The 27,373-nt window shown below is 38.4% G+C and overlaps 1 protein-coding gene across 1 annotated transcript in view; it reads left to right on the top strand.

Moving 5' to 3' along the window:
* Nucleotides 1–27,373, top strand: part of dip2a (disco-interacting protein 2 homolog A) — a 91,854-nt gene that overhangs the window by 27,620 nt on the left and 36,861 nt on the right. Inside the window, exon 2 of the mRNA XM_033986381.2 lies at nt 22,265–22,336. Within this exon, the coding sequence (XP_033842272.1) occupies nt 22,265–22,336 (72 nt within the window). The remainder of the gene's footprint in view (nt 1–22,264; nt 22,337–27,373) is intronic.

Here is a 27,373-nt window from a genome sequence, read left to right as displayed (position 1 = left end):
CCCAACAAGTAATACGGTTCAACATTTGTGGATGATAGTTTGAATATTTCTTTCAAAAATAGAAAAATAGTATCTTTATAATTATATAGGTCCATGTGCTCCATCTGAAATTATGAAATCATCAGATTTTAGAGCATGAATTCAACCTCTGGACTAACGCTTACATTAGCATAAAATGTCATGAAATTGCTGTGACTGAACGTGCTCTGCGTGTAATGATGTGTTGGTACAACTGTGTTTAGTGCCACTCTTCTCTGTTTACATTTCACTTCTGTGGCTTATGGTTTCTACTGTGAGTCATCATAGACCTGTAGAGGTATGTTTGCTCGCTGACAGTCTACAGTACAGACGGGTGGAGACAAGTGCGTGCTGCAGGGACAGGTGCCTCGTGGGTAATGTACAAAATCCTCCTTTAGTAACAGCACATTAACGCTCACACTCCTGTCAGTTTATATGAGGCTAACTCTGCACTCTGCCATATGTGTAGCTACTTGCTTTTTTAGTTTTTAAGCCTGTAAAAGGAACAAATAAGGTTAATTTTAAAGTTTTTTTTTTATTTTAAAGTGGCTATGCCCAATTTTTTCCATGTAATTGAGCAAAATTTGTTTTACCCGAGTACAGATAAATTGTAAAAGGTTTGATGGTTTGATGCTAAATCGGGCTGCAAAAGAAAATGTTAATTAAAGATTAGAGGTGGATTTTTCATTACTGGTCCCAATACTCATTGTTTAAAATCCAGAGGAACGAATGGCCAGTGACCTCTGCCAATATTTTTGGGTCGATATGTAGGGCAGACTTTGGTCATTTTCCCCGAAATCTGCCCTACATATTGACCCAAAGGTTGTGGATGAATTTAGTATAAACTCATCCACAACCTTGTGCAGAGAGGAGTCACATTTTTCACTGCATCCAAATAAATACTTACGAACTTAACTAGGATCATTATGAATTGTGAAATATTATCATTTGTTTTATTAAAGTTAATATTTATATTATTGTTTCTATTAAGTAAATACAGTGGTTCCTTGTTATATTGCGGTTCACCCTTCGCGGTCTTGCTGTTTCATGGATTTTTCCAGTGGAATTCTGCACGCTTTTTTACAGTGTATGAGCGCACATTGTGTTCTGTGTCCCGGCCGGCCGAGTGACTGCAGACCACCGCCAGTGGATCTCTACCGCCAATTGATCTCAGGCCTCAACGTGCACAGAATGTCTTCAGCCAAATTTGCATAAATGTTCAATCGACACTACAGCGGAGCGAGCGGTCAGAGTCACTATTACTCCATTAAACAAGAGAGAAATGTGAGAAAATGTTAATGTCTGTAAGAAAAGTGTATAAAGTGTGTGGTGAGGTGTTTTACTGCCTTAAAGCATATATAATAATTGTAAAAAATAAAGCAGATTACTTTGCGGATTTTGCCTATTGCGGGTTATTTTTAGAACGTAACCCCAGCGATAAACTAAGGACCACTGTACTGACCACTGTATTTATATATTTTGCATATCATTGCTGTATTCTTCTTGTGTATTATTTTGTAGCTCATGTTGGTTAACAGTAATTTTGCACTAAACAATATGCACTACTTTATAGGGCTGCAACTAATAATTATTTTAGTAGACGACTAGTCAGTGATGCAGGTTTCAATTAGTCACAAATTATTATTCCTATTGTTCTATTGTATCTGTTGTAAAGGCTGAAATAATGAGACTGAAGGCTTCTGCAGAGAGAATATTTACTAATAAAGTGTATTATTAATGAAAACTAGAAATAATGTATTCTTTTTTTGACATTTTGATTCAGTAATGTCTGTTTTTGTCATAAATAGTGTTTTCATATGCGTCTTAGAGTCTGTAGAGTCCAGATTATGATGATCCAGATATGACTATGATTATTTTCTATCATCGACTAGTCACAACGAATAGTCGATTAATAGTTACAGCACTACTTGAGCTCTGTTTTTTCCTGCGCACTGTTCATTTTCCATTTCATTTGCATGACATACACTACAGGTCGCGGTTGGCCCGTCCCCTCTCTGAAACCTGCCCCCCCTTCCCCCCTCCTCCTCTCCCGTCTCTTGCCCTTAAGCACACAGATGGAGTGAGCTAAACAAACTTTGCTTTGTACTTGCCTCACACACTTCGGTCTATTGTGTCCACTTCAGTCCCCCGTTTGTCCTAACACTGTGTCCACACATACCAACAGCTCTATCAGACATCTTCTATCTACCTCAAGGAACCCCTCTAGATATGGCACCAATACACGGTTCTATCCAAAAGGAAAAGTCAAGGAATGTATATATTTGTCAAAAATATGTTGAGCGTGTTTAAGTAAAATGGATAAGTCAAATATGAAGCGCTACAAAAGTCCCATTCCTACATTTCAGAACATGTAGAGGTCTAAACTACGGGGTTAACAGGGTTGATAAAGTCATACATTTAACATATTAATTGAATCTGAAAAAAACTTTAGTTGTTCAGTCGATTAATCGGTCGATAGAGTCTGAGTCAACCAACTGGACTAATAATTTTATTTAGATTTGGTTAAGGATTTATATGAGACAACAGCAGAAAGGAAAAGTTAGTGAGTGAGTTAGATGAAGATTTGGTATTTTTTGTTATTTATATGTGAAACCGCAGATTAAATTTATTGCACATGTCTGCTACTGTATATACTGCTACCCGTGGATTATTATGTTATGCTACAGATTAAAACTGTCCAAATTATAAGACTGTCATGATAATTAGTAGCCTATTCATCAGACGTTGCCATGGGCGCCGCCATCGTCATTCAGGTTGTATTATTTTGCACGGGGCTACTGATCTTTAGTTCTAAATGGACTACAAAACCTGTATCAAAGCCTCCCACACATTCACCTGGAGCATTTAACACAACTCAACCTATTTTATATCATATTTTAACTGCAAAACCTTTCTCTATTACGTAACTAGAAGTGTCACCACATATAAAGAGCAGTTTAGTAGCATTTAGTGACAAAAGTGGGTGGGGCAGAATATGGTCAATATCAATTATTGCTCAATAAATTACAACAGCAATATTTTTGGGGTCAGTGTTTATTTTTGTGTAGATTTTCTTAGCATTACTGGAAATTTTTTGGTAATTTTTTGGCTGTACTGTAAGATTTAAGCTGTAAAAGTTTGAATAATTAAGTACAAAAGTGTTTCATTTTGCTGTTTATTTATTGCAACTCATGATATTTTTACAGTATTGTAAATTTAGAATAGTTTTGTGGTTTAAATCTGCTCTTGGGTTATTGTGTCAGTGGCATAAATTAGCTTCAATATTACCGTTTATCGTCTATATCGTCCTTCAAAATTTGTCATCGTGACAGGCCTAACGACGAGCATTCAAACATTTCAGCTGAGACAAATTCTGCAGCCCTACTCTCCATGTTTTACCCCCATTTTCTGACCTCCCAACCCACTTTTTAGCGCATCCGTTCCCGCTTGACCCCAGCCGAGATTAAACCTGTCTGCGTGCAGCTAAGTCCTCATATGACACTTGTGATCCCTGGTGTAACTTTAATGGAGTAGAACCACAACAGTGTCTGATCTGGAGGGGTTATAGGAGGGGGTATAGGAGGGGGTATAGGAGGGGTACGGGTGCAGGGGGAGAGGAGGGGGTGACCCTGATTATGTGAGGGTCAGTCTGGCAGAGTTGAGCAGAAGGCAGCCTGTTAGGACAAAATGAGGGAATAATGGGACCTTTGTGCAGACAATAAAAAGGCGACGTAAGACTATGGGGTTTGAAAATGGGCACACGGAGACGTTAGCCAAAAAATTAACTTCCGCAAAGCTCTGGAGTGTAATTTTTGTTTGCTAACTTGCAATCTGATTTGATTGGCTAACAGGCTAAACGTGTATTGAGGTTACAAGGGCTGAAAGATAAATTTCAATCTAATCAAATCGCAAAAGGCTGCAACTTTTCCTCCACAAACATTAAAATCTCTCTAGTCTTTTTCTGCATAAAAAATGCTAATTCTGTAGTTTACATCTGCGCAAACATGTTCTGAACTGTGATTCTTTTATTAATTTGTCAGTATTGTTCATATTTCAGTCTTTTTGTCAGTTCTTCTCGATGTGTTTCAAATATGAACTTTGACCAGAATCCTATTTTTAAAACGTAACTTGCAAATCTAAAGGCAAAAGCAATGCTTGTCAGAAAACTAGATAATAATTAGATATTTTTTTCTAAATCGTTCAACCCTAAAAGTTACTTGTGTTAGTTCAGATTTTCAAGTTCAACATACTCTTCTTCAATAAATTAGTATTAGCAGATTTGGTGATTTAATTAAGAGAATTTATTTTAGCCTAGTCTGTATAAACACAGAAAAATTACATATATTATATATTTTTTGGCATTTGGTCTGTAGTACAGCTCTGCCTCGCTGCTATTTCTATTCCAATTTGTGGTAAAAATTTGTTTATCAAATTTTGTCACAGCGGCAAACTCAAGTTTAAACTCGGCCAAGACAAATCAACCAAAATGGATCAACACAAAGCAAAATTATGACAACATTTTTAAAGCCAAACATTTTGAATAATTTTGGAGACAAAAGTTAGTTTCTCTGTAATGGTGTGTAAATCTCCTTAATGACATTTGCTGTATTGTGGTTTGAATTAGGGATACAGCCAAATTTGATATAATATCAAATTATTCGATATTATATTGTTTGTGTTTGCTCAATATGTGTGCTGTGTTGTCATTTGTTTTGATCTGGTTTTGGTTCCAAAGAGTCTTACAGCTGAAGTATTCTAACAGGCGGGTTTTAGCTTTCAGTATTTTTTTATTTTACACTGATCGACCTTAGAATGACAAAAATATGATGAAATAATGTTGTAATAAACGCTTTTGGCTTTACATGTCATTAATAAATTGCACTTGTAATTCACACGTGACACTACTCATGATATACACAATCTTTTTTTTTTTTTTTTTTTACAGACTCTACCTGATCAGTTTTACTCAGAAAATGTTGAGACATTTCTATGTAAAATAATATAGTTTGAGTGTTGAGGAAGAGGACGGGAGAGTGTGGGCGTGTCTGTAAGAGCAGGTGAGTGTGGGGAGGAGCTAACTCTCACCCTGGTGGAGACGAGAGAGAACAGAGCAGACACAGCTCAGACTCAGGAGGAAAAGAAAAGAAATAATCCATAAAAATCATCAAGCCCTCTTTAAAAGGAGTACTATAGATTTCCTCTAGCAGCTTATATAAATAGTATATTATTAAAAGAAAAAGCGGATCTCTTTAGAAGGCACAATTCTTATTTTCATTGACTAAAAAGCTGAACTGTAAATCGCTTAACCAAAACTTAAACACTTCACTTTGAAGTATTTGTACTGTAATATATCCAAATGTGATATTTCATGTTAATATCATGAGTGTTTATACTTGGCTCATTAGCTTTTTTTTTTGCACCTAAAAATGTATCAAAATCAAATCGATATTGTGACCCATGCATCGGGATCTGTATCGAGTCGTGTATCGATACATCCCTAGTATAAATCTGTTCAGTCGATATCCCATTTTGGTTTATAAATTTGTGTGATTAGATAATTTACTAGACAATACATCTCCTAAATTTTGCAAAGCTGTTCTGTAGTTACTTGAAATGATAAATACCAGTTACAAAACCCAGTTGTATAGTTTTTTGTTTTTTTTAACGATACACTTTTTGTGTTTAATGGAAATGTATTGCATTTTCAGTCTCTGTCTTAGTATCGGTTGATATCGTGTATCGGCAGACACTTAAACTATCGACATCAGTGTTGGAACAGAAAAAGCTGGATCGGTGCATCCTTATCCAAAATCATGACACAAAAAATCCGCTTTGAAATATCTTTATAACACAGGACCCTCTGGCATTTCCAATTAAGCCATATTGGGGGAAGGAACACCCCACTACCCCATATGGAGCCACATAAACATGACATGAGTTAAAATGCACACGCTGCCCTCTCCACATATGAGAGGTGGTCTGATTAGACACCTGAGCCTGCCCCGTGAATGGTTACTTCAATGACCCTCGGGGGAGTGGGAGAAACAGCGCTGTCGTGACAACATAACTCATGTCACGCACTGTTTATGGCCGTATTGATTCAGTGTTAACACAATGGAAGCGCAGTGGGCCCCTGGTCGTAAGGGTCCGTCCTACAGCGTAGTTTGGAGGAGAGCCAGAGGAGAGCCATCACCCAGATTAAAATACACAAATATGTCAAGAGTTCAATTGGATGTAAAGCAATAGTGAGGAATGTGAAGTGGCTAAAATGCTAGTTCAAACGGTCAAAGTAATGAACAATGTTGAAGCTGGATTTTGGCTGTATCATCTACAGTACAGATTTTTTAATGGGATCTGAATCTTTTGGATCCGTTCGTTGCAAAGAGCCGTTCAAAAGACTGACTGTTTTACTGTTTGTCTGTGTGTATGTGCCCGTGTGTGGAATAAACTTGTGTGTAGTGTTAAATGGATTTGAGACCCCCGCTATGACGCAACTTTATTAAAACAGTTGTAGTGGTTTAAAGTCGTGAGTCTCTCTCTCCATCCCTCCCTCTCTTTCTCTCTCTCTCTCTCATCCCTCCCTCTATCTTTCTCTCTCTCTCCATCACTCCCTCTATCTCTCTTTCTGTCTGGACCACTCCTCATGGTGACACACACACACACACACACACAGCTCGCACACTCAGAGGAGGAAACCTGTGTGTGAAACGTCAGTGAGGCAGAGGTGAGACAAACAGGATGTTAGCACTACTTTGAATCTCTTTATCTCCATGGTTTGTTTTGTCGTTTGTCGTTAGCAAAGTGAAAAAAGTGAATGCACTAACTTCAGCCACTTGTTTGTTTTAAAGAGCCAGAGCCAGAGCCCTAGACAGGCTATAATTCCTTATTTTGTTTGTTTTTAAGTAAAATTTTTATATACGCTGCAATAAAACAATTAAGTGTTTTTATAAGAAGGCTTAATATTTTAATAAAAACTGCATAAATTGGGCTACGTCATACATATTAAATCCTTACTCATGTGACATTCTATCAGCACCACCACGCCAGGCCTCTGGGGCAGAAGAAACACTTTTGTGTCAATAATTGTAAAATCTCAATATTTTTCCTCGTAATAATCATAACTCTGTGACATCTGTATCTACAAGATAATAATAAAAATGTAGTTTTGAAGGCATACAAAATCATGTAATTGAGTTGTGTGCTAGGGCTGTAAATTAATTGACTAATTGTGACAAGAATAAAAAAGTTATCTTAATTGTATTTTGATAATCATACTGGATTCTACATAAAAAAAAGACATTTAATACAAAGATACTGCCACTATTAAATCAAAATAAAGAATACAAAATATCAGATTTTTGTGATTAATACTTATTTACTTATTTACTTATTTGTAAATATTCTTCATTTTGAAGCCTATAGCCTAAAAGGTTGCAAAAAGGTTAGTGTAATCTTTAAAATAAGAGTATGAAGTGACAGTTATGCAGTCTTGCGTTATCTGTTATCGGTATTGACTGATATTGCATTGATATAATAATATATATATTCAACACATATTTTTCTGTGCTGCTCCAGTCTCTGTGTGTCATTCTCAGTTTGTCCTCAGTGCATCAGATTTGTCTTTTTAACAGACTCATGAGTAACCATGGAAACCAAGGAGAGAGGTATGATTATACAGATTACAAAAGTGATCTTTACTTCAACTTAAGATACATTTGATAAACTATCTGCAAATATTGGTTATGCCGATAACCGATATTTGCAGATAGTTTCACAGCAGCACACCAAATATTGGGTATCATATCGGATCAAAAAAACCACAGGCCCATCCCTATTTAAATTTGCCGTCCTTTCAGATTAGTACCTGGATGTGAGACCTCTGAGAAAATCACGTGCCACTTTGAGGCGTCACTAGCAAAAACTGTTGTTGTGCCCTTAGGCAAGACACTTCACCCACATTTTTAGCTCATTTAAAATAAATTGCAAAACTTTAACTACTAATAATAAATAATAAAACTATTATAAAATTCAATCAGAGACGGCCTCTTAACAACGCCCTCTCCCCTCATCCTGCATCACTGCATCACTGCCTCATTTTTACAGCAGCAGAACTGTCAGCCTCCTCAGCCTGTCCATCTTCTCTTCTTCTCATTTATGTAGTCATTTGTAAAGGTATAAATATACATATCTAGATCACAGATTTGACCAATATTTCACAGCACAATAAAGAAGTCTTAAATGCTACATAGTTGTTCAAATAGTGTAGCTTGTGATGCTAAAGCTAACAACATGCTAACAGTAAATAATGTTTAATAAATCAGAGGAAGTGATGTTTTGTCACCTGCAGCAGATAGAGACGGACATCAGGGATTTAAATGTTTGTTCTCACACTGTTATTTACATTTCATGACCTAACCACAGCCTTTGTCTTAGAACGACAAAAAGAGTTTTCAGATGTATGTGCGCGAACACTTCCTCCGGAGAAACTAGTCCCACTGGACAGACGGGTCAGAGGAGAGAGGGAGGTGAGAGAAGAGAGAGAGACGAGTGGAGAAAGAAAGAGGCACCAGAAGGACAAGGAAGAAGAAGGAAGGAGAAAGGGGAAAGAGTGGGGGAAGCAGGAGATAGAAATGGAGAGGGTGGAGAGAGAGCAGAGTAAGAAAGAGGGAGGGGGTAGGAGGGAGAGGGGGATAGAAGGAGATAGAGGAGAGAGGAGTGTAGGAAAGAGGGAGGAGAAAGAGAAGAAGGAAGGGGAGAGAGGAGAGTAAGAAAGAGGAGGAAGGAGAGAGAGGAGAGTAGAAAAGAGGGAGGACAAAGAGAAGGAGGAATGAGAGAGGAGAGTAAGAAAGAGGAGAAAGGAGTGAGAGTAGGAAAAAGGGAGGAAGGAAGGGGAGAGAGGAGAGTAAGAAAGAGGAGCAAGGGGAGCGAGGAGAGCAGGAGAGAGAGTAGGAAAGAGGGAGGAGAAAGGAGGAGGAAGGGGAGAGAGGAGAGTAAGAAAGAGAAAGGAGAGAGAGGAGAGTGGGAAAGAGGGAGGAGAAAGAGGAGGAGGAAGGGGAGAGAGGAGAGCAAGAAAGGCGGAGGTAGAAAGAGGAGGAGGAAAGAGAGGAGAGTAGGAAAAGGGAGGAGGAAGGAGAGAGAGGAGAGTAGACAAAAGGGAGGAGGAGGAAGGGGGAAAGGAGAGGAAGAATGAGGAGGAAGGAGAGTGAGGAGACTAGGAAAAAGGGAGGAGGAAGGAGAGAGAGGAGAGTAGGAAAAAGGGAGGAGGAAGAGGAGGAGGAAGGGGGGAAAAGGAGAGGTAGAAAGAGGAGGAAGGAGAGAGAGGAGACTAGGAAAGAGGGAGGAGGAAGGGGAGAGAGGAGAGTAAGAAAGGCAGAGGTAGAAAAAGGAAGAAGGAGAGGAGGAGGAAAGAGAGGAGAGTAGGAAAGAAGGAGGAGAAAGAAGAAGAGAGATGGGAGGAGAGAGAAAAGAGTTAGAAATGGAGGGAGAGGAGGAAGAAGGAGATCTAGAGGGCAGAGAAGAGAGTAAGAAAGAGGGAAGAGATAGATGGAGGAGAGACCAGAGTGTAGAAAAGAGAGAGGAGGAAGGAGTGAGGGAGGGGAATGATATGAGTAAAGAAATGACTGGCCAAAAAATACATTTGGTTAAATGTTGAACAAAATGATTACTTCATGTGTGGAGGCAAGTACTGATGGTAATGTCATTCTCAACAGACATGCAGTTTAGCAGATGTAGTGACGTATGTATTTGTATATTTTGTAGGGTTGTCCAAAGTATGGAAAATCAGATACTAATTGATACTAAAACTAGTATCGAAACTAGATACTCATTTGAGCAGGTATCAATACTAAAAAAGTTGTTGTATTGGATATCGAGTCTGTTCCTTACTATTGAAATCGAGTCTGAAATTTTAGTATCGTGACAACAGTAATTTGCTGTACATTCATTCATTTTATTTTGTTTTTTTCCTGTCCAGTCACAGAATCTCTTGTCCATCTGTAACTTATCCGTTGTTGGATTGGTTCCGCTACTCATGTCCTGGAGAATTCCCAGAAACTATAGTCCAGGAAACGGTGGAAACCCTCGGACCGTTGGAGATCCGCAGTGTGATGAGGAAGTGCGGAGGTAGTGCAGAGGAAATAGAGGGCCCACTTCCTGTCTGTGCAGCAGCCTGTCTCACAATGGAGGAGGAAGTGTCTAGGCAGTACCATGAGAGAGCTAGGGTTGTAAGATTAATCTCAATCGAGTTGGAATCACAAAATCTCCTGTCTTATTCTGCGTATAAACTGGCCTATAGTTTAGATCTGTACAAACATGTTCTGACTGAAATACATTGTTTTTGTAAATACTCATAGACACGTTTAAAATAGGAACTTTGAACGGAATCCTTTTTAATTGATAATCTAATCACAGCTGCAGTGCATGTGCTCCGCAGTGTAGCCTTTGATATAAAGTGCGTATACGGAGAAAACAAAAGTGAAACTGCGTGTAAATCCAGTTGTGCGGCTCCAGTTTGTTTGTGCTTTTGTTTTTAGTTAACTGAACGGACTAGTACAACGCATGTTTATTTCAATAATTATCCTATTTACTCACATCATTATTACAGTGATATTTTTTACATATGAACTCAATTAAATAATAAATGATTGTATTCATATATTTTTAGAAGATCGTTTTGGTTCAATCTCAGTACAAAAAATGTAACTTTAAACCGCATGTTTTACCAGCTCTCTGGTGCGGTCTTGGCCTTCTACTTTGGTCTTTTTGCCTGTTTGCTGTTGTAAATTTGTACAACAGCATTGTAAAAGCGCTCTACTTCCTGGTTTGTGTAGTTTTGCGTACTGTCACCATGGCGACCCTCCCTCTGGCCTGGCTGAATGGAGCAGAGGAGGAAGTGGTTTGGAGCACACACTGGACTTTTACTGCTGTGTTTCATGTGTTTACAAAGACCCAGTGAGGAGCAAACTGCTCACTGGCAGGATTCATCACTCTCTCTCTCCCTCCCCCTTCTCTCTTTAGTCAGCAAAAATATGACATTGACAAAAACGGTGTCTTCCGGGAAGACTTGTGGAACCATGTCACCGACACCTAGAGGGAGAGCTGACACAAAAACAAATTTAGAATATCACAATACACGATAATATTGATATTACTGATGCAAACTCCTTGGATAAACTCAGTGAACCTTTTACTAAGTGAACCATATTGTAAATGTGGCCAGCAATAAATAAATGGCACAACTGAACCCTTAACGAGGGGGTGTTACACTTCTATGGGGTAAAAACTACCAAGGCAAAGTACATTTAGATCACCATTTTACATTTTATTGTTTTGAAAATGCAATTAATCTAAAACAACGTATTAACATATTTAATAAGTCTCACTTTCATTTTTGAGTCTCCTCTCCCTTTGCTCTTCTTCACACCGCTCTCACATTACAATCAACTAAATCCCACTTGCATCCCACTAATGAAAGTATTGCACATTGCATCAGATTTATGAAGTTGTGTATCTCACTTTTGTATATTTATGAAAAATGGGTGACATAGGCTTGTTGGTAGAGGGTTTGAATAGTGCCCGGAAGAGGTTGCTAGATTACTCAAACACCCTCAAAAACCTCAAAAACCTCAAAAGGGAACAATGTCATAACTTGGTAGAAAGCTCCTAAAAGTCGATTTTGCATAATACCTCATCTTTAGTGTTTAGTTCTATTATCTATAATGTGTCATAGATGATAATTATTCAACCAACTACAGCTCAGATTTGATCCTACTGTCCTAATACGAAAAAATGAGAAAAAATGCCTAACTAGTAAAGAAAAGATGCTCCATGATAATTACTGACGCTGAAAAAAAATAATGTTCTAGCCATCATACATCAAACCATTTGTCGATACAGTCATTATCATGACAGATCTATCTAGAGGGGAGTGCTGTTTTCCAAGATGCAGAACCTCCTTTGATCAATCCCCATTCTGCTGCAGAGCTATAGCCCACTGGAACATATTAAAGACTCTTGTTTCATTAATATGCAATGGACCGAGAGCAACTATATTTCTTTTGTGAAAACATAGGTCTCCATCGAGGGAGGACACAGAATTCAACATATACCAGTAAGCAGAATATATTTTACTCAACGAGACCTGCTTCGTCAACACTTGAGATTCATTTTTACAGAATTGACACTTTTATTTTGTGAATTTTTCAAGCAAATGCTACGCGACCTTGAATTTTGACCATGAATTTTGACTGTGAATCGATCAGTTGGCAGAACCGCACAGCTGTTCACACACAACAAAACAGCGGCTGGAGATCGGCTTTATATATCGTAATCTAATGTAACAGCAACACGTTACTGTATGTTTATAGATTCGTTTAAGATTTTGATGATGCTATTACAACATACATCAACACACAAACTAATTCTGTTGTTTTCAGCCTTTTGTGAGCATATTTTGAGTTGCTTTTATGAGATTTTGTAATGGATCCATGGTAGAGACGCACAATATCTCAAAAAACTAAGCCCATAAAAAAAATGTAAAATGTAGACGTGTCGCAAAAACTACCCAGCTTTATACTTCGACCCACCGAACACATTTACGCTCATAATCGGCAGCACGACAAAAGTTGAAGAACAGGTGGGCGGGGTTTGAGTCAGAACAAGAATATTTCCTGATCTGCTATTGGCTGATAGCAAAGGATATGCCTCTGCCGTTTTCGCTTCAAAAAGTTCCAGAGAAAACAGATTACCCAAAAAACGTGAGAATTAAAAGTGGTGACAAATGTATTTAGATTTTCTGATGAGGGTTGATCATATCAACAGAAAACAAGCTCCTCCCTCTGTGGATAATAATCCTTTAATCCAATGTCATCTCCTCTGAGCACTCAAAAATGCTGTGTTTAAATTTTTCCCCTTTTGTTGCGTCATATATAAATCTCTGGTCCACAAACCATCACCAGACTCGTACTGAGGTGAGATTGTGTTCACACCAAATTCATGGCTCTATTAGCATAACAATCACGTGGGATAAGGACTTCATTTATTTTCTGATAGTTCGCACTATACATTGGATTTTATGGGCATGTTCTAGCACAAACATATTTCCTTTTATGTTTCTGGATAATTTTTTGGTGGCGCAAGCTTTTGTACAGTGAGCATTCTCGCCTCATGTCTGACTTATCATTGTTTGTTTCCATGACAATTGATACGTTTAATGATATACTGTGTGGAACATTATAGGCCAAATTGGGGTTGATGTGGAAATGGCAAAAAACGAGGAGACAGAATGCTTTTAGATCAAATCGAATCACCGGCTGTCTGTGATTGGCTGACAGGTGACAGGAAGCAGGAACAAGGAGGAAATTTCTTGTTCATTTTAGACTCTCTTCCTAAAAGTATCCCATATTTTACATTCAGAACCATCCTCTCTAAGCTGTAATCTCAGACCTACTTTGTATAGTTCCATTCTTTGCTTCTATTTGTGGAGTTTTTCCAGGAACGTCCATCTCTCAAAGCTAAACTACAGTGACCACAAATGTCTGCCCCGGTCTGCAGTCCTAACCACCTCTCTCCCTCCTCTCCTTCATCCCTCTATCATCACCACTCTGCCAATGTTGAAAACTACTATTACTGCAGACAGAGAAATACCAACGGCATGACAACACACCAGTGCGATTTTCATTTTCTCTCAACAAATCTGAAAATAGAACAGAGCTTTTAGTTCTTGAAGTGCCGTGCCATTATAGGTGTATGCACTGGCTGGATTTTGGTGAGGATGTGATGAGGTGGCAGTTTGAAGAAGGTGAAACTCTGGAAATGTGAAATTATTTGTGATATTTTGTGACAGTGTTTTGTGTTAGGACTTTCACTATATCAAAAAAGGGCCCTGTGCAAAATTATAAAAAAATAAAATACTAATGATACTAAAAACTAGTATCAAAACTACATATTCATTTGAACAGGTATTGATACTAAAAACATCACATAAAAATTACACAATTTAACCTTTCCTGAAGAAAAAGGACTAGTATAAAACCATATGGTAACAGTAATATAAGACAGTAATATTATTTTGTATTGAAAATGACAGTTTATAAAAGAACATTTATTATTATCATCATTGTATCAGAATTGGTACTGAGTATCGCGTTTATTCCTTAGCATCGAAATGGAGTTTGAAATGTTAGTATCGTGACAACAGTACTGAGCTGAAAACTGGAATCTTGCAGTTTGTATTTCAGTATGTTTTTTGTTGTTGTTAAACTTCACTTCAAAATACAAATAAACATGAAATGGTCAATAAATATAAGTTAGAACTTGTGATATTTGCCTTAAATAACTTTAAGGTACAAAACGTTTCTCTCGGAGGGTAGACTACCTACTTATCTCTGTAGCGATGTTAATACTTTCATGCTTTGCTTAGAATGTTCTACAGTGTTGTTTCACAGAATAAATTGTAGTACCTGAAGAGCTGGAAGAAGAGGCAGGAGATTGGAGTTCTAACACATGACCCAGCCCCTGGAAACATGAACCCTCCACACATTGTGATAGTGTTATCCATTTCAGTCTACTGTCCGATCTAGTCACAGTCCAGTCTCACTCTGGCTATGCTTCCATTGTAGTGGGTGTTATACCTCTGATGACCTATAGGCCACGATAACAAGGACTGAGCTGGCAGTGAGTGCACTCAGTACAGCACAGCAGTGCAGTTTCTCTAACACACAGTATGGTATTAAACCTTTGTATCTTGAATTTATCTAATTACAGGCATTTGTATTGCTCAAAATTATGACAACATGCTTTCTTACTGTGCGCAAGCTTGCCTGTCCACAGATCTGACCTGAAACTTGGCCTGGTACCACTATCTGCATGTCTCCATGGAGTTAGATAAGTTTAATACCAGCATCTCCATGGAGACAAGCAGGTGCCAGAGCCACCAAAAACGTCAAATAGTACCTTTAAGAAACATGCCAACTCCGCTCAGAAAGGCCCAGGTCTCCTGGGGGGTCGAAACCGAAGCCCTCTATCTGTGAGGTGAGAGTGGTAGCCACTTGACTAATGTTGTTTCCTCCTTGTGGGATGTGTTTTTGCTTTTCCATTCTCACATTTGAGTCATCATGCATATTTAGGCTTTCACCTTTTCAGCATCTCCAAAATTTTTACTAACCTAGCTAGCAGCTCTTATTTTTCTTTCTTTTTTCCCCCCAAATATTCATTTGAAGTTTTCCTGAATTGCTTAGAAAGGTCTTGGTCAGAGACTTCAGTTTTAACATTAAAGAAACAGTGAATATTTTGTGATCACAATGCACAATGATTTTAAGACTACTGTGCTATCAAAACCTGTATCAAGCCCCTGTATCAAGTTATGATTGACATTGTATACTTTATGATTCATGCATTCATAACACGGATTACTATATAATATTTCACATTGGTTTATTGTTCACTGACAGGTATTACATAAGACTTAAGCTCAGAAGGAGGATATACGGCTCATCTTATGACTTCATCTATCTATTTTATAAGCTGTTATAGTAGCGGCCATATTGGTAAACACATGATTCATAAAGCCATATTGTGTTGTCTGGATTCTGCGTGATGCTATTATTGTCTCGACTCACAGCTTATGTGGCACGTTGTCATGTTTTTGTGACATAAAGTTTATTTTACCAGCTTGCATCAGAACCAAGGTTTTAACTACATATTAAATAATATTACAGTTCAGGGTTGGACAATAAATCAAATATTAACCAAGATTCAGTCATATCTAATGATCAGTGATCAGCTTTTTAGTTCATACTAGTGTTCTCACAATACTAACATTTCAAACTTGATTTCGAGACTATGGAATAGACGCGATACGTGATACTGGTTCTGGTACCACGATGATAATTTAAAAAAAATACTTTCTTTAGACAACAGTATGTGATTTTCAACATTAAATTGTAGTACTTTTTTATAGTACGATGTGGCCTTATATCTGTGTAATCCCTCATTTGTCCAGGTACGGTCCATAGTGGTTTATGTGATCTTAGACTTGTTCTGCTACAGCTCAAGATCATTCTAAAGCTGTTCAGGAAAGGTTCATTTCTGTCTTGTGAATGTGACTTTTTCAGTATCGGTACCTGCTGAAATGTATTAGTTGAAGTGTAGTGTTTTAGTATCGATTAGTATCAGATTTTCGGTACTTTTGACAACACTATTTCCCATACTTCAGAAGAACAAATTAGATTTTTTGTTACAGTTTGTTACTACAAAAAAGTCATTTTATTCATCGACGAGTCTAATCAATTGATTATTTTGCACATAATTAGTACAGACTTAAAATATGTTTTAGGTTGAAATATGGAGACTGAACTCACTGAAAACTTCTAAATAATAGACTGTAATGTGATGAACTGTAGAGGTGTCTGTATGCTAGCCCTTCTCCTACACTACTAAGTGTATTCGTGACCATATGGACAGAGCTGATTGGCTACACACAAGAATTGATATGGAAATGCATCCTCACACTACCAAATCAAAAGTAAGTTCGTCAAAAGTATAATAACATATTAATAATTACTATTTAAAGCCGTAAGCAGCGATGACGTCCCACCCCACTATGCGAACGTGCCCTCCATTGGACTTGCGACCTCCTCTAAATCGCAACCGCCCCTGAATTATGACCACCTCTGTATGCGACTGTCCCGCATAATACACAAGGGTCCCATAGTGTAATTGACTTTTTTGACTGGAGTGGCCTAAATATGTGTCAATTTTTTGTCACTTTGCGCTTTGCATCTGTGATTCATAGACCCATAGTTACAGACATTACTCTCATTATACCAGTGGGGTCCATGACTTTGAACCATTAACCACGTGCATAATAAAACTATAGTGTAACTGACTTTTTCAATTGGAGTAAATAATGTATATGTCAATTTTCAATAATGTCACATAAAGTAATTTTTGTCCAGTACGAAATAGTGGATGTTTATGTTCCCACAGTCCAAATGATAAAGAATATGATGCTGTTCCAATTGACTCTTTTACATGTTATGGTGAATACAGTTAATGCCTCGAGTTTTGTGATAACTTGATAATTTTAGACTTTTTCCCATCCTTATGGAATTTCAAATTAAAATCTTACATATTGCCCCTTTGTTTTGAGGTATTTTTTTTTTCCTTTTACTTGGAATTTCTTTGTATTCTCAATTTAGGGATACATTTGCATACATTTATTATAATCATGAGGATTTTCTCCCAAATGCAGCTGCTGCCCCTTATAATAAATTGACTACTCATTATCCCCTCTGTCTGCCTTGTTCATTAATAGTGAAAGTCTTGCTCTGATTGGCTGCTTGAATATGCTGTGGGTGGGGTTATTTGAAGAGGCTGAAGTCATAATCTCACATGTTCCTTCATGCCATATCCGTGTCATTTGTGTAAATCCTGACGCCACTCCAGAGCCCCCTCCCCGCCCCTCCCATCTGAGGCTTCCCTCCCTGTGTTCCAGATGCCCTCCCTCTGTCAGCGTCTGGCTTATTTGTTTTATCGGTCCAATACAATTTCAGGAAGTTTAAACATACACTTTTTAAAAATTCAACAATAGATTTTGATATGGTTTATGGTGGAGTTGAACTGAGTACTTGGCACTTTCATTGTGAAATTAGTTTGTTGGCAAATGGCAAAGTGTGAAACAATTTTCTTCCTGGAAATAAAATAAATTCTAAATTCATTAAAAGCCTGGTACCCATTTTTCCATGTATTTGAGGAAAATGTGTCTTGGCATATTGTATAAGTAGCTCTTGTAGTCAGAATAAGTCTGCTGTCTAATCATAAAGTGGTTTATTGTCCGATTATGAGGAAGTCCATGTTGGCATGCCAGTATTTCGATCTGTAACGGGGCTCAAATACGTGGGAAAGAAAATCCGGTCCAGGGCTTTTCAAAAGGAAAAGTTTGTGTTTCCAAAATATCTCAATAAACATTGTACCACGTAATGCATATGATGGTAATACCGTTCCGTGGGATTTGTATATTATTACATCTATAGTTATGCTTGTGCTCCTAACAATCATTTCCTTTCTTTATCACATCAATAACTGTTCTACCTACTGGGCTCTAAGCACCAAAGTTTATTTATAAAACAACTCGTGTCCTCAACGTGTCCTGTTTATCTCAACTTGTGTTTTTGTGTTCCAGTTTTTTATATTTTTTAGGGCAAGGTGGGGGCTGCTCCTTAATCCTGCATTCTGGACGGGAGAGGGAGAGGGAGAGAGAGAGGGACAGGAGGGGTGGAGGGGGTGTCTTTGGGAGCCTGTGATTGGACCGAGGAGATGCTGGGGCTCAGTCTGGCTCCTGTTACCATGGCGCAGAGAAACAAAGGATGCTAAACAGCCCCAGTACTGTGTTGTCATTGCTACATTTGGAGAAGTTAGCTTATCTCATCCTAGCGTCTGTGCATGTGAGCAGAGGAGGAAGCTGGATTCTTTATGTAAGTGATGCATTCTGGTTTTTACATCCAGTTAGGTTTTATTTACACATTTTTGGTATTTTTTTTTAGCTCTCAAGATTAGCCTCTGCATTGCTTCAGAAAATGGAAATACTTTAGCCACTTTCTACTAGCTATTGATTCTATTATCTATTTGTGGTCAGCTCGATCCAGAAAAGTTATATTGTTTTTGAATACATTTTTATGTAAAATTGTAATTATATTCAAGGATTTCTGCTTTATTCTTTTGGTAGACATGTTTGCAGTCAATTTTTGGTCTTCTGTGGAGGAATGTGTTGCTGTCCTGATGGTTCTGTGATTAACCTGATCCTGTCATTCTGTAATTGATTCTGATTGGTCAAACACACCCGTCAGTTATTCTGTAACTCGCTCTGATTGGACGAACCATCCCCAGTCGTACCATATTGAATTGCTTGTTAAATATCCTGGCTAGATGGTTGCCTGGTGAGTTAGTCCCTCCTACATCTGTTCAATCGCACAAGAGTCTGGAATGGTCCAATCACAGCCGCTAATTTGTAGCTCTCAAATTATGTCTCTTCTTGTATCATTCGGAACTAAATCTATCACTTCTTTTGAGTATAGTAAAAGCATATAGTCTCTAGCTAGCTGGAAATTTACCTATCCCAATGATCGCAAATTGTTAGCTAATCTAATGCCCCTGTAGAGAACTCGAACACTCTGAAAATACATATTTAACAATCGCAGGGACTTACAACGATGTTTAATAAGCTAAAATGTTACTGCTGGCACTGTTTTGCTTTAGTTTCAACTGTTTCCCTGTGAGAACTTATGCATAAAACTAGCTAACCCACCAGTCACTTGGAAGAAATTCTTGTAATGCAAAGAAACTGATAATTACAGCTGCAGTTGAATGACGTCTGCAGAGTACGGCGTCAAAAGTATAGAAAATCAGATACTAATCGGTACTAAAACTAGTATTGAAACTAGATAATCATTAGAGCAAGTATCAATGCGAAAAAGTCAAATTTAGAGGACAGAAATGAACCTTTCCTGTACAGGTGACATAAAAACTAAACTACGAACTACAAAAAAGCTAGAAATAACACATTCCAACCTCTAGGGGGTGATACTAAATTTCCACAGTTAACACAATGAGAATGTTGTGAGCGTGCAGAGAGGAGTTGAGTATTGTTGTCAGGGTATAACATTGGGCAGCAGACTCACTGGACACTGAGCAGACACTGGTGGACACTGGACAGGCCTGTATTGTCCAGGACAGGGACACTGGAGCATTGAGCGTTAAGGGGGTGACTCAACAGCACCTGCCCCACACTGGAGCTCTGTCCCTGGGGAAGGCCGAGCGTCTGACCCCCTGACAAGCTCCGATCGGATTAAACACACAGCCTAATGGAAGACTGTCCACGGCTCTATTGATGTACATTTTCACTTGACCCTGTTCTGCTGACCTCTCACATAGCTTTACGGTCATCGTGTTTTCAGACCGCAGAGCTGGAGGTGACTTGGTTGTATTGATATGACGGCAGTTAAGCTTAGGCCTGTGGAGTTAATCAAATTTGAATCAAAACTGAGTCAGTCTTATGATTTGTGATCAGCTTGGGTGTTTTTAATGGAGAGGTCAACTCAGATGTTACTTTTACCCTTATAAAATGATAAAACTGATAAAAATGTTGACTGGACATTTTTAGTAGTTCTAACATGTGATCTATTGAACATACAGGTGCCCCTTGCATTGTATTTACTTGCTCTGAGTGAGCGTTGCCTGCAAAGAATGAGGAATTTCATTATGTTTTACTTTTTAGATGAACTTAGCCGTGTACGAGTGGATCAAGTCATAGAACTTTAAAGTATTTGATTGGACAATGAGTTGCTATGGGAATCATAAGGTGCAAGATTAATCAGTTTAAGAGCCTTTTTTGTAATACAAGGATTCGATTAGTTCTAGTTTTCTATGTGTTTTCCCAATTTTCAAGACCATATGCTAGGTATGGTGTGATGAGAGAACAAAGTATGTGTAATGCATTTTTGTTCAGAATATACTGCAGTTTATATACAATTCTACTAGTTTTAGACACTTTCTTCTGTACATGTAGTATATGAGGTTTACTCTTTCTATTTCATTCTCTATCTTCATGTCACTGAATAGCAGAGATTTATTCTGATCATTTATTTAAATCAAGCAAATACTTTCGGATTTTGGCCAGAGCAGTAAACTGAGGTATTATTTGCAAACAGAATAAAAGTAAGAATATATCAGTTGTCATTCTGTTTTATTCTTAATTACAAATATATTGGACATGATGTGTTTTGCTTTTTGAGACAATTATCCAATCAGAAAGCAGATTGAGTCTCTGGGTTGCCAGTCTCAATGCTCTAATCCAGCTGGTTTAAACCTAAAAGGACTCTCTCTGATCTGAACGGTCACTACGTAAACCAATAGTTTTTCTGTGCTAGTGTAGCCTCTGCAGCTCAGTGAGTTAATACTGGAGGTTCTGAGCTTTCATATGTGGCATGGCTTGTCCGTATACAGGGAATGAGGTTGTAGTATATTTTTTGAAACAGTAAGAGCACAGGCTTCATACAGTTCCTTTACACCGAGAAGAAGCACTGAATCCCCATAGAGACACTTCTTATCATTACAATAGATTTCATGTCAGTCACGATTCCTCTGTTTTCACTCACTGGGCTCAGCTGTGGGTAAATGTCAGCAGTGGGAGCGTGGCTGTGCATGGTTTGCTCTAAGGTCAACACGCACACATCCTGCTCCCATCATGCTTTGCTGCTGTCCACACCCTGACAGACAAACACATGACGCCAAATAACTTATGTTTCAGTCCATCTAACAGGTTTTCATGTTTTTCTAATTCTGACTCGGTTTGGTGGGATATTACCTGTGGTAAATATTTATCATTGGTTTACATCAGTTAAGTGGGGGTTTGTGGGAAAAGTTGAACAAAAGTACATAAATACAGGAAGTAGCCGTGAGTTCTAACACTTGGAAAATTCCATTCAAAATGCAGAGGCAATTTACGCCCAAGGAAGGCATTTTTCTGACAGTTTAAACCTTAATTTAACAAAATTGGTATGCAAAAGGTATGAGACCCTCCACCAGAAAATGTTACGTGGCGCAACTTTAAAACAGCACCCTGCTGCTTTGTCTCTGGTAGGAAAGACACTTAAATAAAGTTGGATAAAAAGTGGAGCGCAGTGGTATATGCTCTTACCTCACAGCAAGAAGGTCCTGGGTTTGATTTCCAATAACTTTCCCAATTAAATGGAAAAGTAATAGTGACAGGGTAAAAGCTGAAATGTATGGTTGAGATCAGGCTGTATACGTCCTCAATGTGTTTTAAGCAAATAATGAGAAATAAAAATTATAATATTTTGTGAGCCATTTTTATTAGCACAACAAAAGCTCAAAGGTCTGTAGTGTCATGAATGCTCGTGCTGTTTAGTGTGTCTGAGCTGTGTGCCGTGTGCAGCAGCTGCTTGTCCACTCCAGTGCCCGTGGTGCCATGTGGTGCCAGGCCAAGTGCCCCCTCTTTTATCCCTCTACATTCTCTCTCTCCTTGTCCTTTCCCCTCTCTCTCGCTCACCCTTTTTACCTCTCTCTGCTGATCTCAGTTAGTCCCTCTCTTTGCACTTTTTATGCACCGTCTTTTCTCTCTTGTCTCACTTCTCCCTCTCTCTCTTCTGATTTCACTCTAACCCACCCTCTCGCTCTCTCGCTCTTTCCTCTGACCTCACCCTAACCTCTCTCTCTCTCGTGTGTGCAGGGGACATCACTCAAAAGGGCTATGAGAAGAAGAGGAGTAAGCTGCTGGCCCCCTACATCCCTCAGATACAAGGTAAGACCCTGCACTAACACATACAGTATTGACAGGAGCAGCACAGACAGGAGCAGCACAGACAGGAGCAGCACAGACAGGAGCAGTGGTCACTATACTGACCACGTGTTTATTATGAGATCATGGAAAAAGTGACATTGAGATCAGAGGCCTGTACTATGAAGCTGGCTGAACTTACTTCTCTTACCTGAATAGTCACGTAGAAACAACGGTTGATTATAATCACTAAATATAAGGAATAAAAAAAAAAAAAGCCACATAATGGAATTTTCAAGCAGTAACTGATAATTGGTTGGTTGATTGGGTGATTTTTTTTTAAATGTGCACAACTGCAGGAGGCAACAATTACTTTTATTTAACAGAATTACTTTATGTAAATGGCAAATTGCATCGTTTTTCTCTAACAGGGATTAGTTTAGCAGGTGTGAAATAATATTAGTGTTAGTATTAGCAGCACTCTCCCTCTGACCCTGGCTACTCTGCAGCTAAAGCAGGGGACGGAGCCAGAGTTCAGAGTGAGCGCTCTGAGGGACAAAACCTCTAAGGAAAAGCGGATGAATCAGTGTACATTGGGCTTCTAATTATCTTATTATATTGTTGGTGATATTATTGTACATCCCTACAAAGCAAACACCATTGCTGCATCCAAAACTCCCTCATAAATCTTAAGCTGTTTTTGAATGCAAATAAAACTAAGTATATGATTTTTTCTAAAAAACATTTCAGTAACATGCAAGCTACAAACCTTTACACACTAAATGGTACATCCATTGAAAGAGTCGACACTTATAAATATCTTGGGTTTTGGCTTGATGAAAACTTGTCCTTTAAAAAACATATCTCAGAATTATGTAATAACTTAAAATCTAAATTATCATTTTATTACAGAAACAAATATTGTATCCCAATGAGTTACAGAAAAGAAATAGTGCAAGCAACCTTCCTGTCCGTACTGGATTATGGGGATGTGATATACATGCAGACTTCAGCCTCTGCTTTGAAACCATTGGATCCACTATTTCACTCCGCCCTTCGCTTTGTTACAGGTGATGGATTTGAAACTCATCACTGTACGCTCTGTGAAAAAGTGGGTTGGCCATCACTGTCTGTTAGAAGAGAACAGCACTGCATTAAGTTTATCTATAAGGGATTACTTCAAAAACTGCCAGAATACCTCACCTGCTTGTTAATTATTGATACCGGAACATTTAACACCAGATCACATGACTGCATAAGGCTAAGGACGAACCACACCAAAACTGAGATGGGAAAGAGGCTTTTAGCTGTTTTGCTTCACAAAAATGGAATATGCTCCAAGGAAAAGCAAAACTGGACACGTTGGTGACACAATTGCAATTTAATAATCTGATAACAAACTTTTATACACACACCTGCACTTGTTATTGATATTTTGATTGTTTTTTCGGTTTGTGCTGTATTTTAAACAGGGCACTCATGAAAAAGAGAGCCTAAGTGCTCTCATTGGGTCCCCCTGTAAAAAAAAAAAAAAAAAGTGGAGTCGGCACTTTGTGGCCAATCACAGTCCCATAAGTTACACCTAAAGTTCATTTGAATGTCATTTATCGATAAAACAATCATAGATAATGTATCTCGCGTGATCCTGCAGCTCTTACAGGGAGGATATTCATGTCTCTTGCATTCTCCTCTGCTGCTCTGCTAGTTCTGTGGATCAGCTACGCACTTTCATTCATGTGCCCTCTCACCTTACGTTGCATATTTGCCCACTTTTTCATGGCAAGAATTGCATTACTCCCAGCACATATACATTGTAGCAAGTTTGGCAAGTTTTATTTTCACTTTAACGTAGCAGACCAAAACAAAGTAACATGTGCTTATATATTTGTATATTTTACTGTTCCTCGTGCAGTTGAGTAGCTCTCCTAGTCTGTGCCTAATGTAAATCAGACTGTGTTGTTACATGCAGCAGGTATCAGAGTACAAACCGGCTTCTCGAGTTTTGTTATTGGGATCTTTGAGATTTGATTCAGGACACCTCAATTGCAGTTTCCCAGTTTGCATGCATTTAGAAAAAAACGGTTTAATTTTGAAAATCACATTCAATTGTCAAAATAAATCAAAATTGGCATTGAGTATCAAATCTATTCCTTAGTATCAAAATCAAGTCTGAAATTGTAATATTGTGACAATACTAGCTTACAATGGCATATGCACTCACGTCTGTTTTTTGTATTCTTACTAATTGTCTTATTTTGCTGCCATGTGAAATTGAAAGGTTACATTTGCCAGGCTGATTCTGGTTGAATATTTCTTGGCTCACTCACTTGGCTCTATATGCGTGTCATGGTGTGGACAGTCTGCTTCTATCATGCTTTGTGTCTGCTCCCATGATGCTTTGTGCAGACTCTAATATGGCCGGAGTCTTAGATCCTTCACCACACTGGACTGGTATTCAGATCAGGGCATGTCCCTTATGTTTATTTTAATCCTGGTGTTCACTGTGTGATTTTTTTCATCTTATGAAATTGTTGGATGTCACACTTTAGTCTAAATTGTACCAAAGTTTGTTTGAGCGAATACCAGGCTCCATGTCACGCCCCTGGCTGTGACTCCAGTCTTCCCTGTCTGGTGCTCCCCTCCCTCTTACCTGTGTGTGTGGACGTGGGCAGAATCTCTTCACTTCGTCGGCTGCACTTGAAGGGCACTTATGTCACTTCCGGCGCGATAAGGCCTGTCCCATTTCACACACCCCACGACTACAGCCGACAAATGTGCCCTGTGTTTCCATGGAGATTGCCCGTGAAGGAAGCATGCATCCGAGCAGACTTTGCGCACTTCTGTATCCCATCATTCGCCATGCGTGACTTCTTCTACAGGAGAAACAAGGTATATTTTCTTAAAGTTATGTAGTACTAGCTACAATTGGGAAGAAATCACCTATAATATTGTATTTGCCTATTGATATTGAAAGGGAAAGGTTAATTCCTTACTTCATTCAGTCTAAACAGAAATAAATGCCTGTGACGATGACACCTTGACTCTTCTTCAGTTAAATAATAAATAATTAAAAGTTAAACTGTAATTATTTCAGAATCAATTTTAAACCTTTAGTCAGCAGCTGTCATGGTTTTTAGGTGACGTTAACGTAAGGGACGTAACGTAAGCGCACAGACAATGGTTGACGTACGCCCTTCGAAGTGCGCAACCGTCAAATTGAGACACAGCATCTGCCAGAATGTTACATCAACAAGACCTTGACAGTCAGCTGTAAATTTTTTTTTTTTTTTTTTTTTGATACTTTACTTTTTCAAACCAAGTTTACTTGGCTTAATTTCCTTTGTTCCTAGCTCCTGTGTTTCTGCTGGTGGCTGCCTCTCCTGGAAACCTTCCAATCCTCCTGGGACTCTTGGGACTTTACAATATTAATTTATGCATTTTGTCTTTATTTTTAGGTCCAGAACTGACTAGCTTTACACTCCATTTGGTAATTTGTCTGTAATTGTACAGGTGAGTTGAGGCTAGCAGTGTTTTTGTGTTTATGGAAGTGAGTAAATAAAAGGGAATCAGAGATGGATGGTCTGGTTTGTGACGGCTCTCTTCTGCTGTTACTCTGAGGAGGACTTGTATTTACTGTTGGTCGCATGCTTTACAAAGATTGATAGCAGACACAATGAGTGGAGGGCTCACTCTGCAACCAAGCTTCCAAAATATCAGACATGCTATCAGTTTGATCTTTGTCCTTGTCTTACTCTTACCCATGATTTAGGGCTAACACTCCACATTTTCCCCACGATTATAAATCTTGTAGTGGACACTCAATTTTGAATCTCCTCTACAGTTTCCCCCTGTCTATTTTGTCTAGGAGGGCTTCTCGCTTTTCATTCTGATGATATTGTTTTCACTGGAGCTTAGACAGGAGAATGGTGTGTCCATGTGGAGCCAAAATAGACTATCTCTTCTTCCAGACACAAACATTGACACATGCAGTTTTTATTTCTTCAAAATCTCACATCGAGCGGCTCACGGATTTCCACCTCCGAACTCTTCTCCAAAAGAGCCCTGTTGCAAAATACTATTATTTGGCTGGCCATGGGCGACTAAACACTCTCAAGCTGAGTATGGTGCAGACAATGGGACACGGGTGCGATGAGATTACGCCCAACCTGCAAGTACTGATTTTGTTGTTTTGGTTCACTGGTATTATTTCTTTAAATAAGATCCATCTGTCCAGTCTTATACCTGATCTCCATTGATTTACAAAAAAGAGCTGTGAAATCCCCTGTTGGTGTTTGTGTTTTTGTTGAAAACACTATTTTGGAGAACTTTTCTATAGGCAAGGCAAGTTTATTTGTATCGCACAAATTGATCACAAAGTAATTACCGGTAAAAGGTCTTTATAGAATAAGAAAGAATTTAAAATCACAATACAACAAATCAAAATATAAATAATCGCAAATAATCATCATAAAATGAACATTAAAGGGATGAGGTGCTGAATAAAAACCTTTCAGTCATATGCACAGCTAAACAGAACCACTTTGATCCTGGATTTAAACATTGTCAAAATAGAAGCCTGTATCACATTTTCAGAGGTTCCAGGTTTAGCTGCATAAAACTGAAACACTGATTCCCCTATAAGAACTTACAAGAGTTATGAGGGAATACTGTCAGAATTTTTGTTTATAATAATTTCATGTCATTTCAGTTTGTCAGTCTGTCCAATGTGCCTTTTGCTGATGCTGCTCACCCAGCTGACCACAGTGAAGTACAGGGCAGTGGCCACCACAGACTGGTAGATTTCCTGGAGTCTGAGTTCTGTTATAAAGCTTTGTATGATATTTCAGACCAATTAGAAAAGGTTAAAAAACACAGGACAATGTGAACCACTGCTGGTGGATATATACAGATCAAACCATATTGGAATAATGAATTGTAGAACATGTGGAAACATCCTCACTTAACATAGAAAAAGTATTTAAAATGTAAAGAGCAAATTTTGAAAAAGGTAAAACACTTAAATTATATAAAAGGGATTTCGGGAGGGGACTAAAATGTATG

This window comes from Periophthalmus magnuspinnatus, chromosome 21 (assembly GCF_009829125.3).
Source record: "Periophthalmus magnuspinnatus isolate fPerMag1 chromosome 21, fPerMag1.2.pri, whole genome shotgun sequence".
Lineage (NCBI taxonomy): Eukaryota > Metazoa > Chordata > Actinopteri > Gobiiformes > Gobiidae > Periophthalmus > Periophthalmus magnuspinnatus.
The sequence above is the reverse complement of the archived record's forward strand: the minus strand, read 5'-3'. Positions and strand labels throughout refer to the sequence as shown.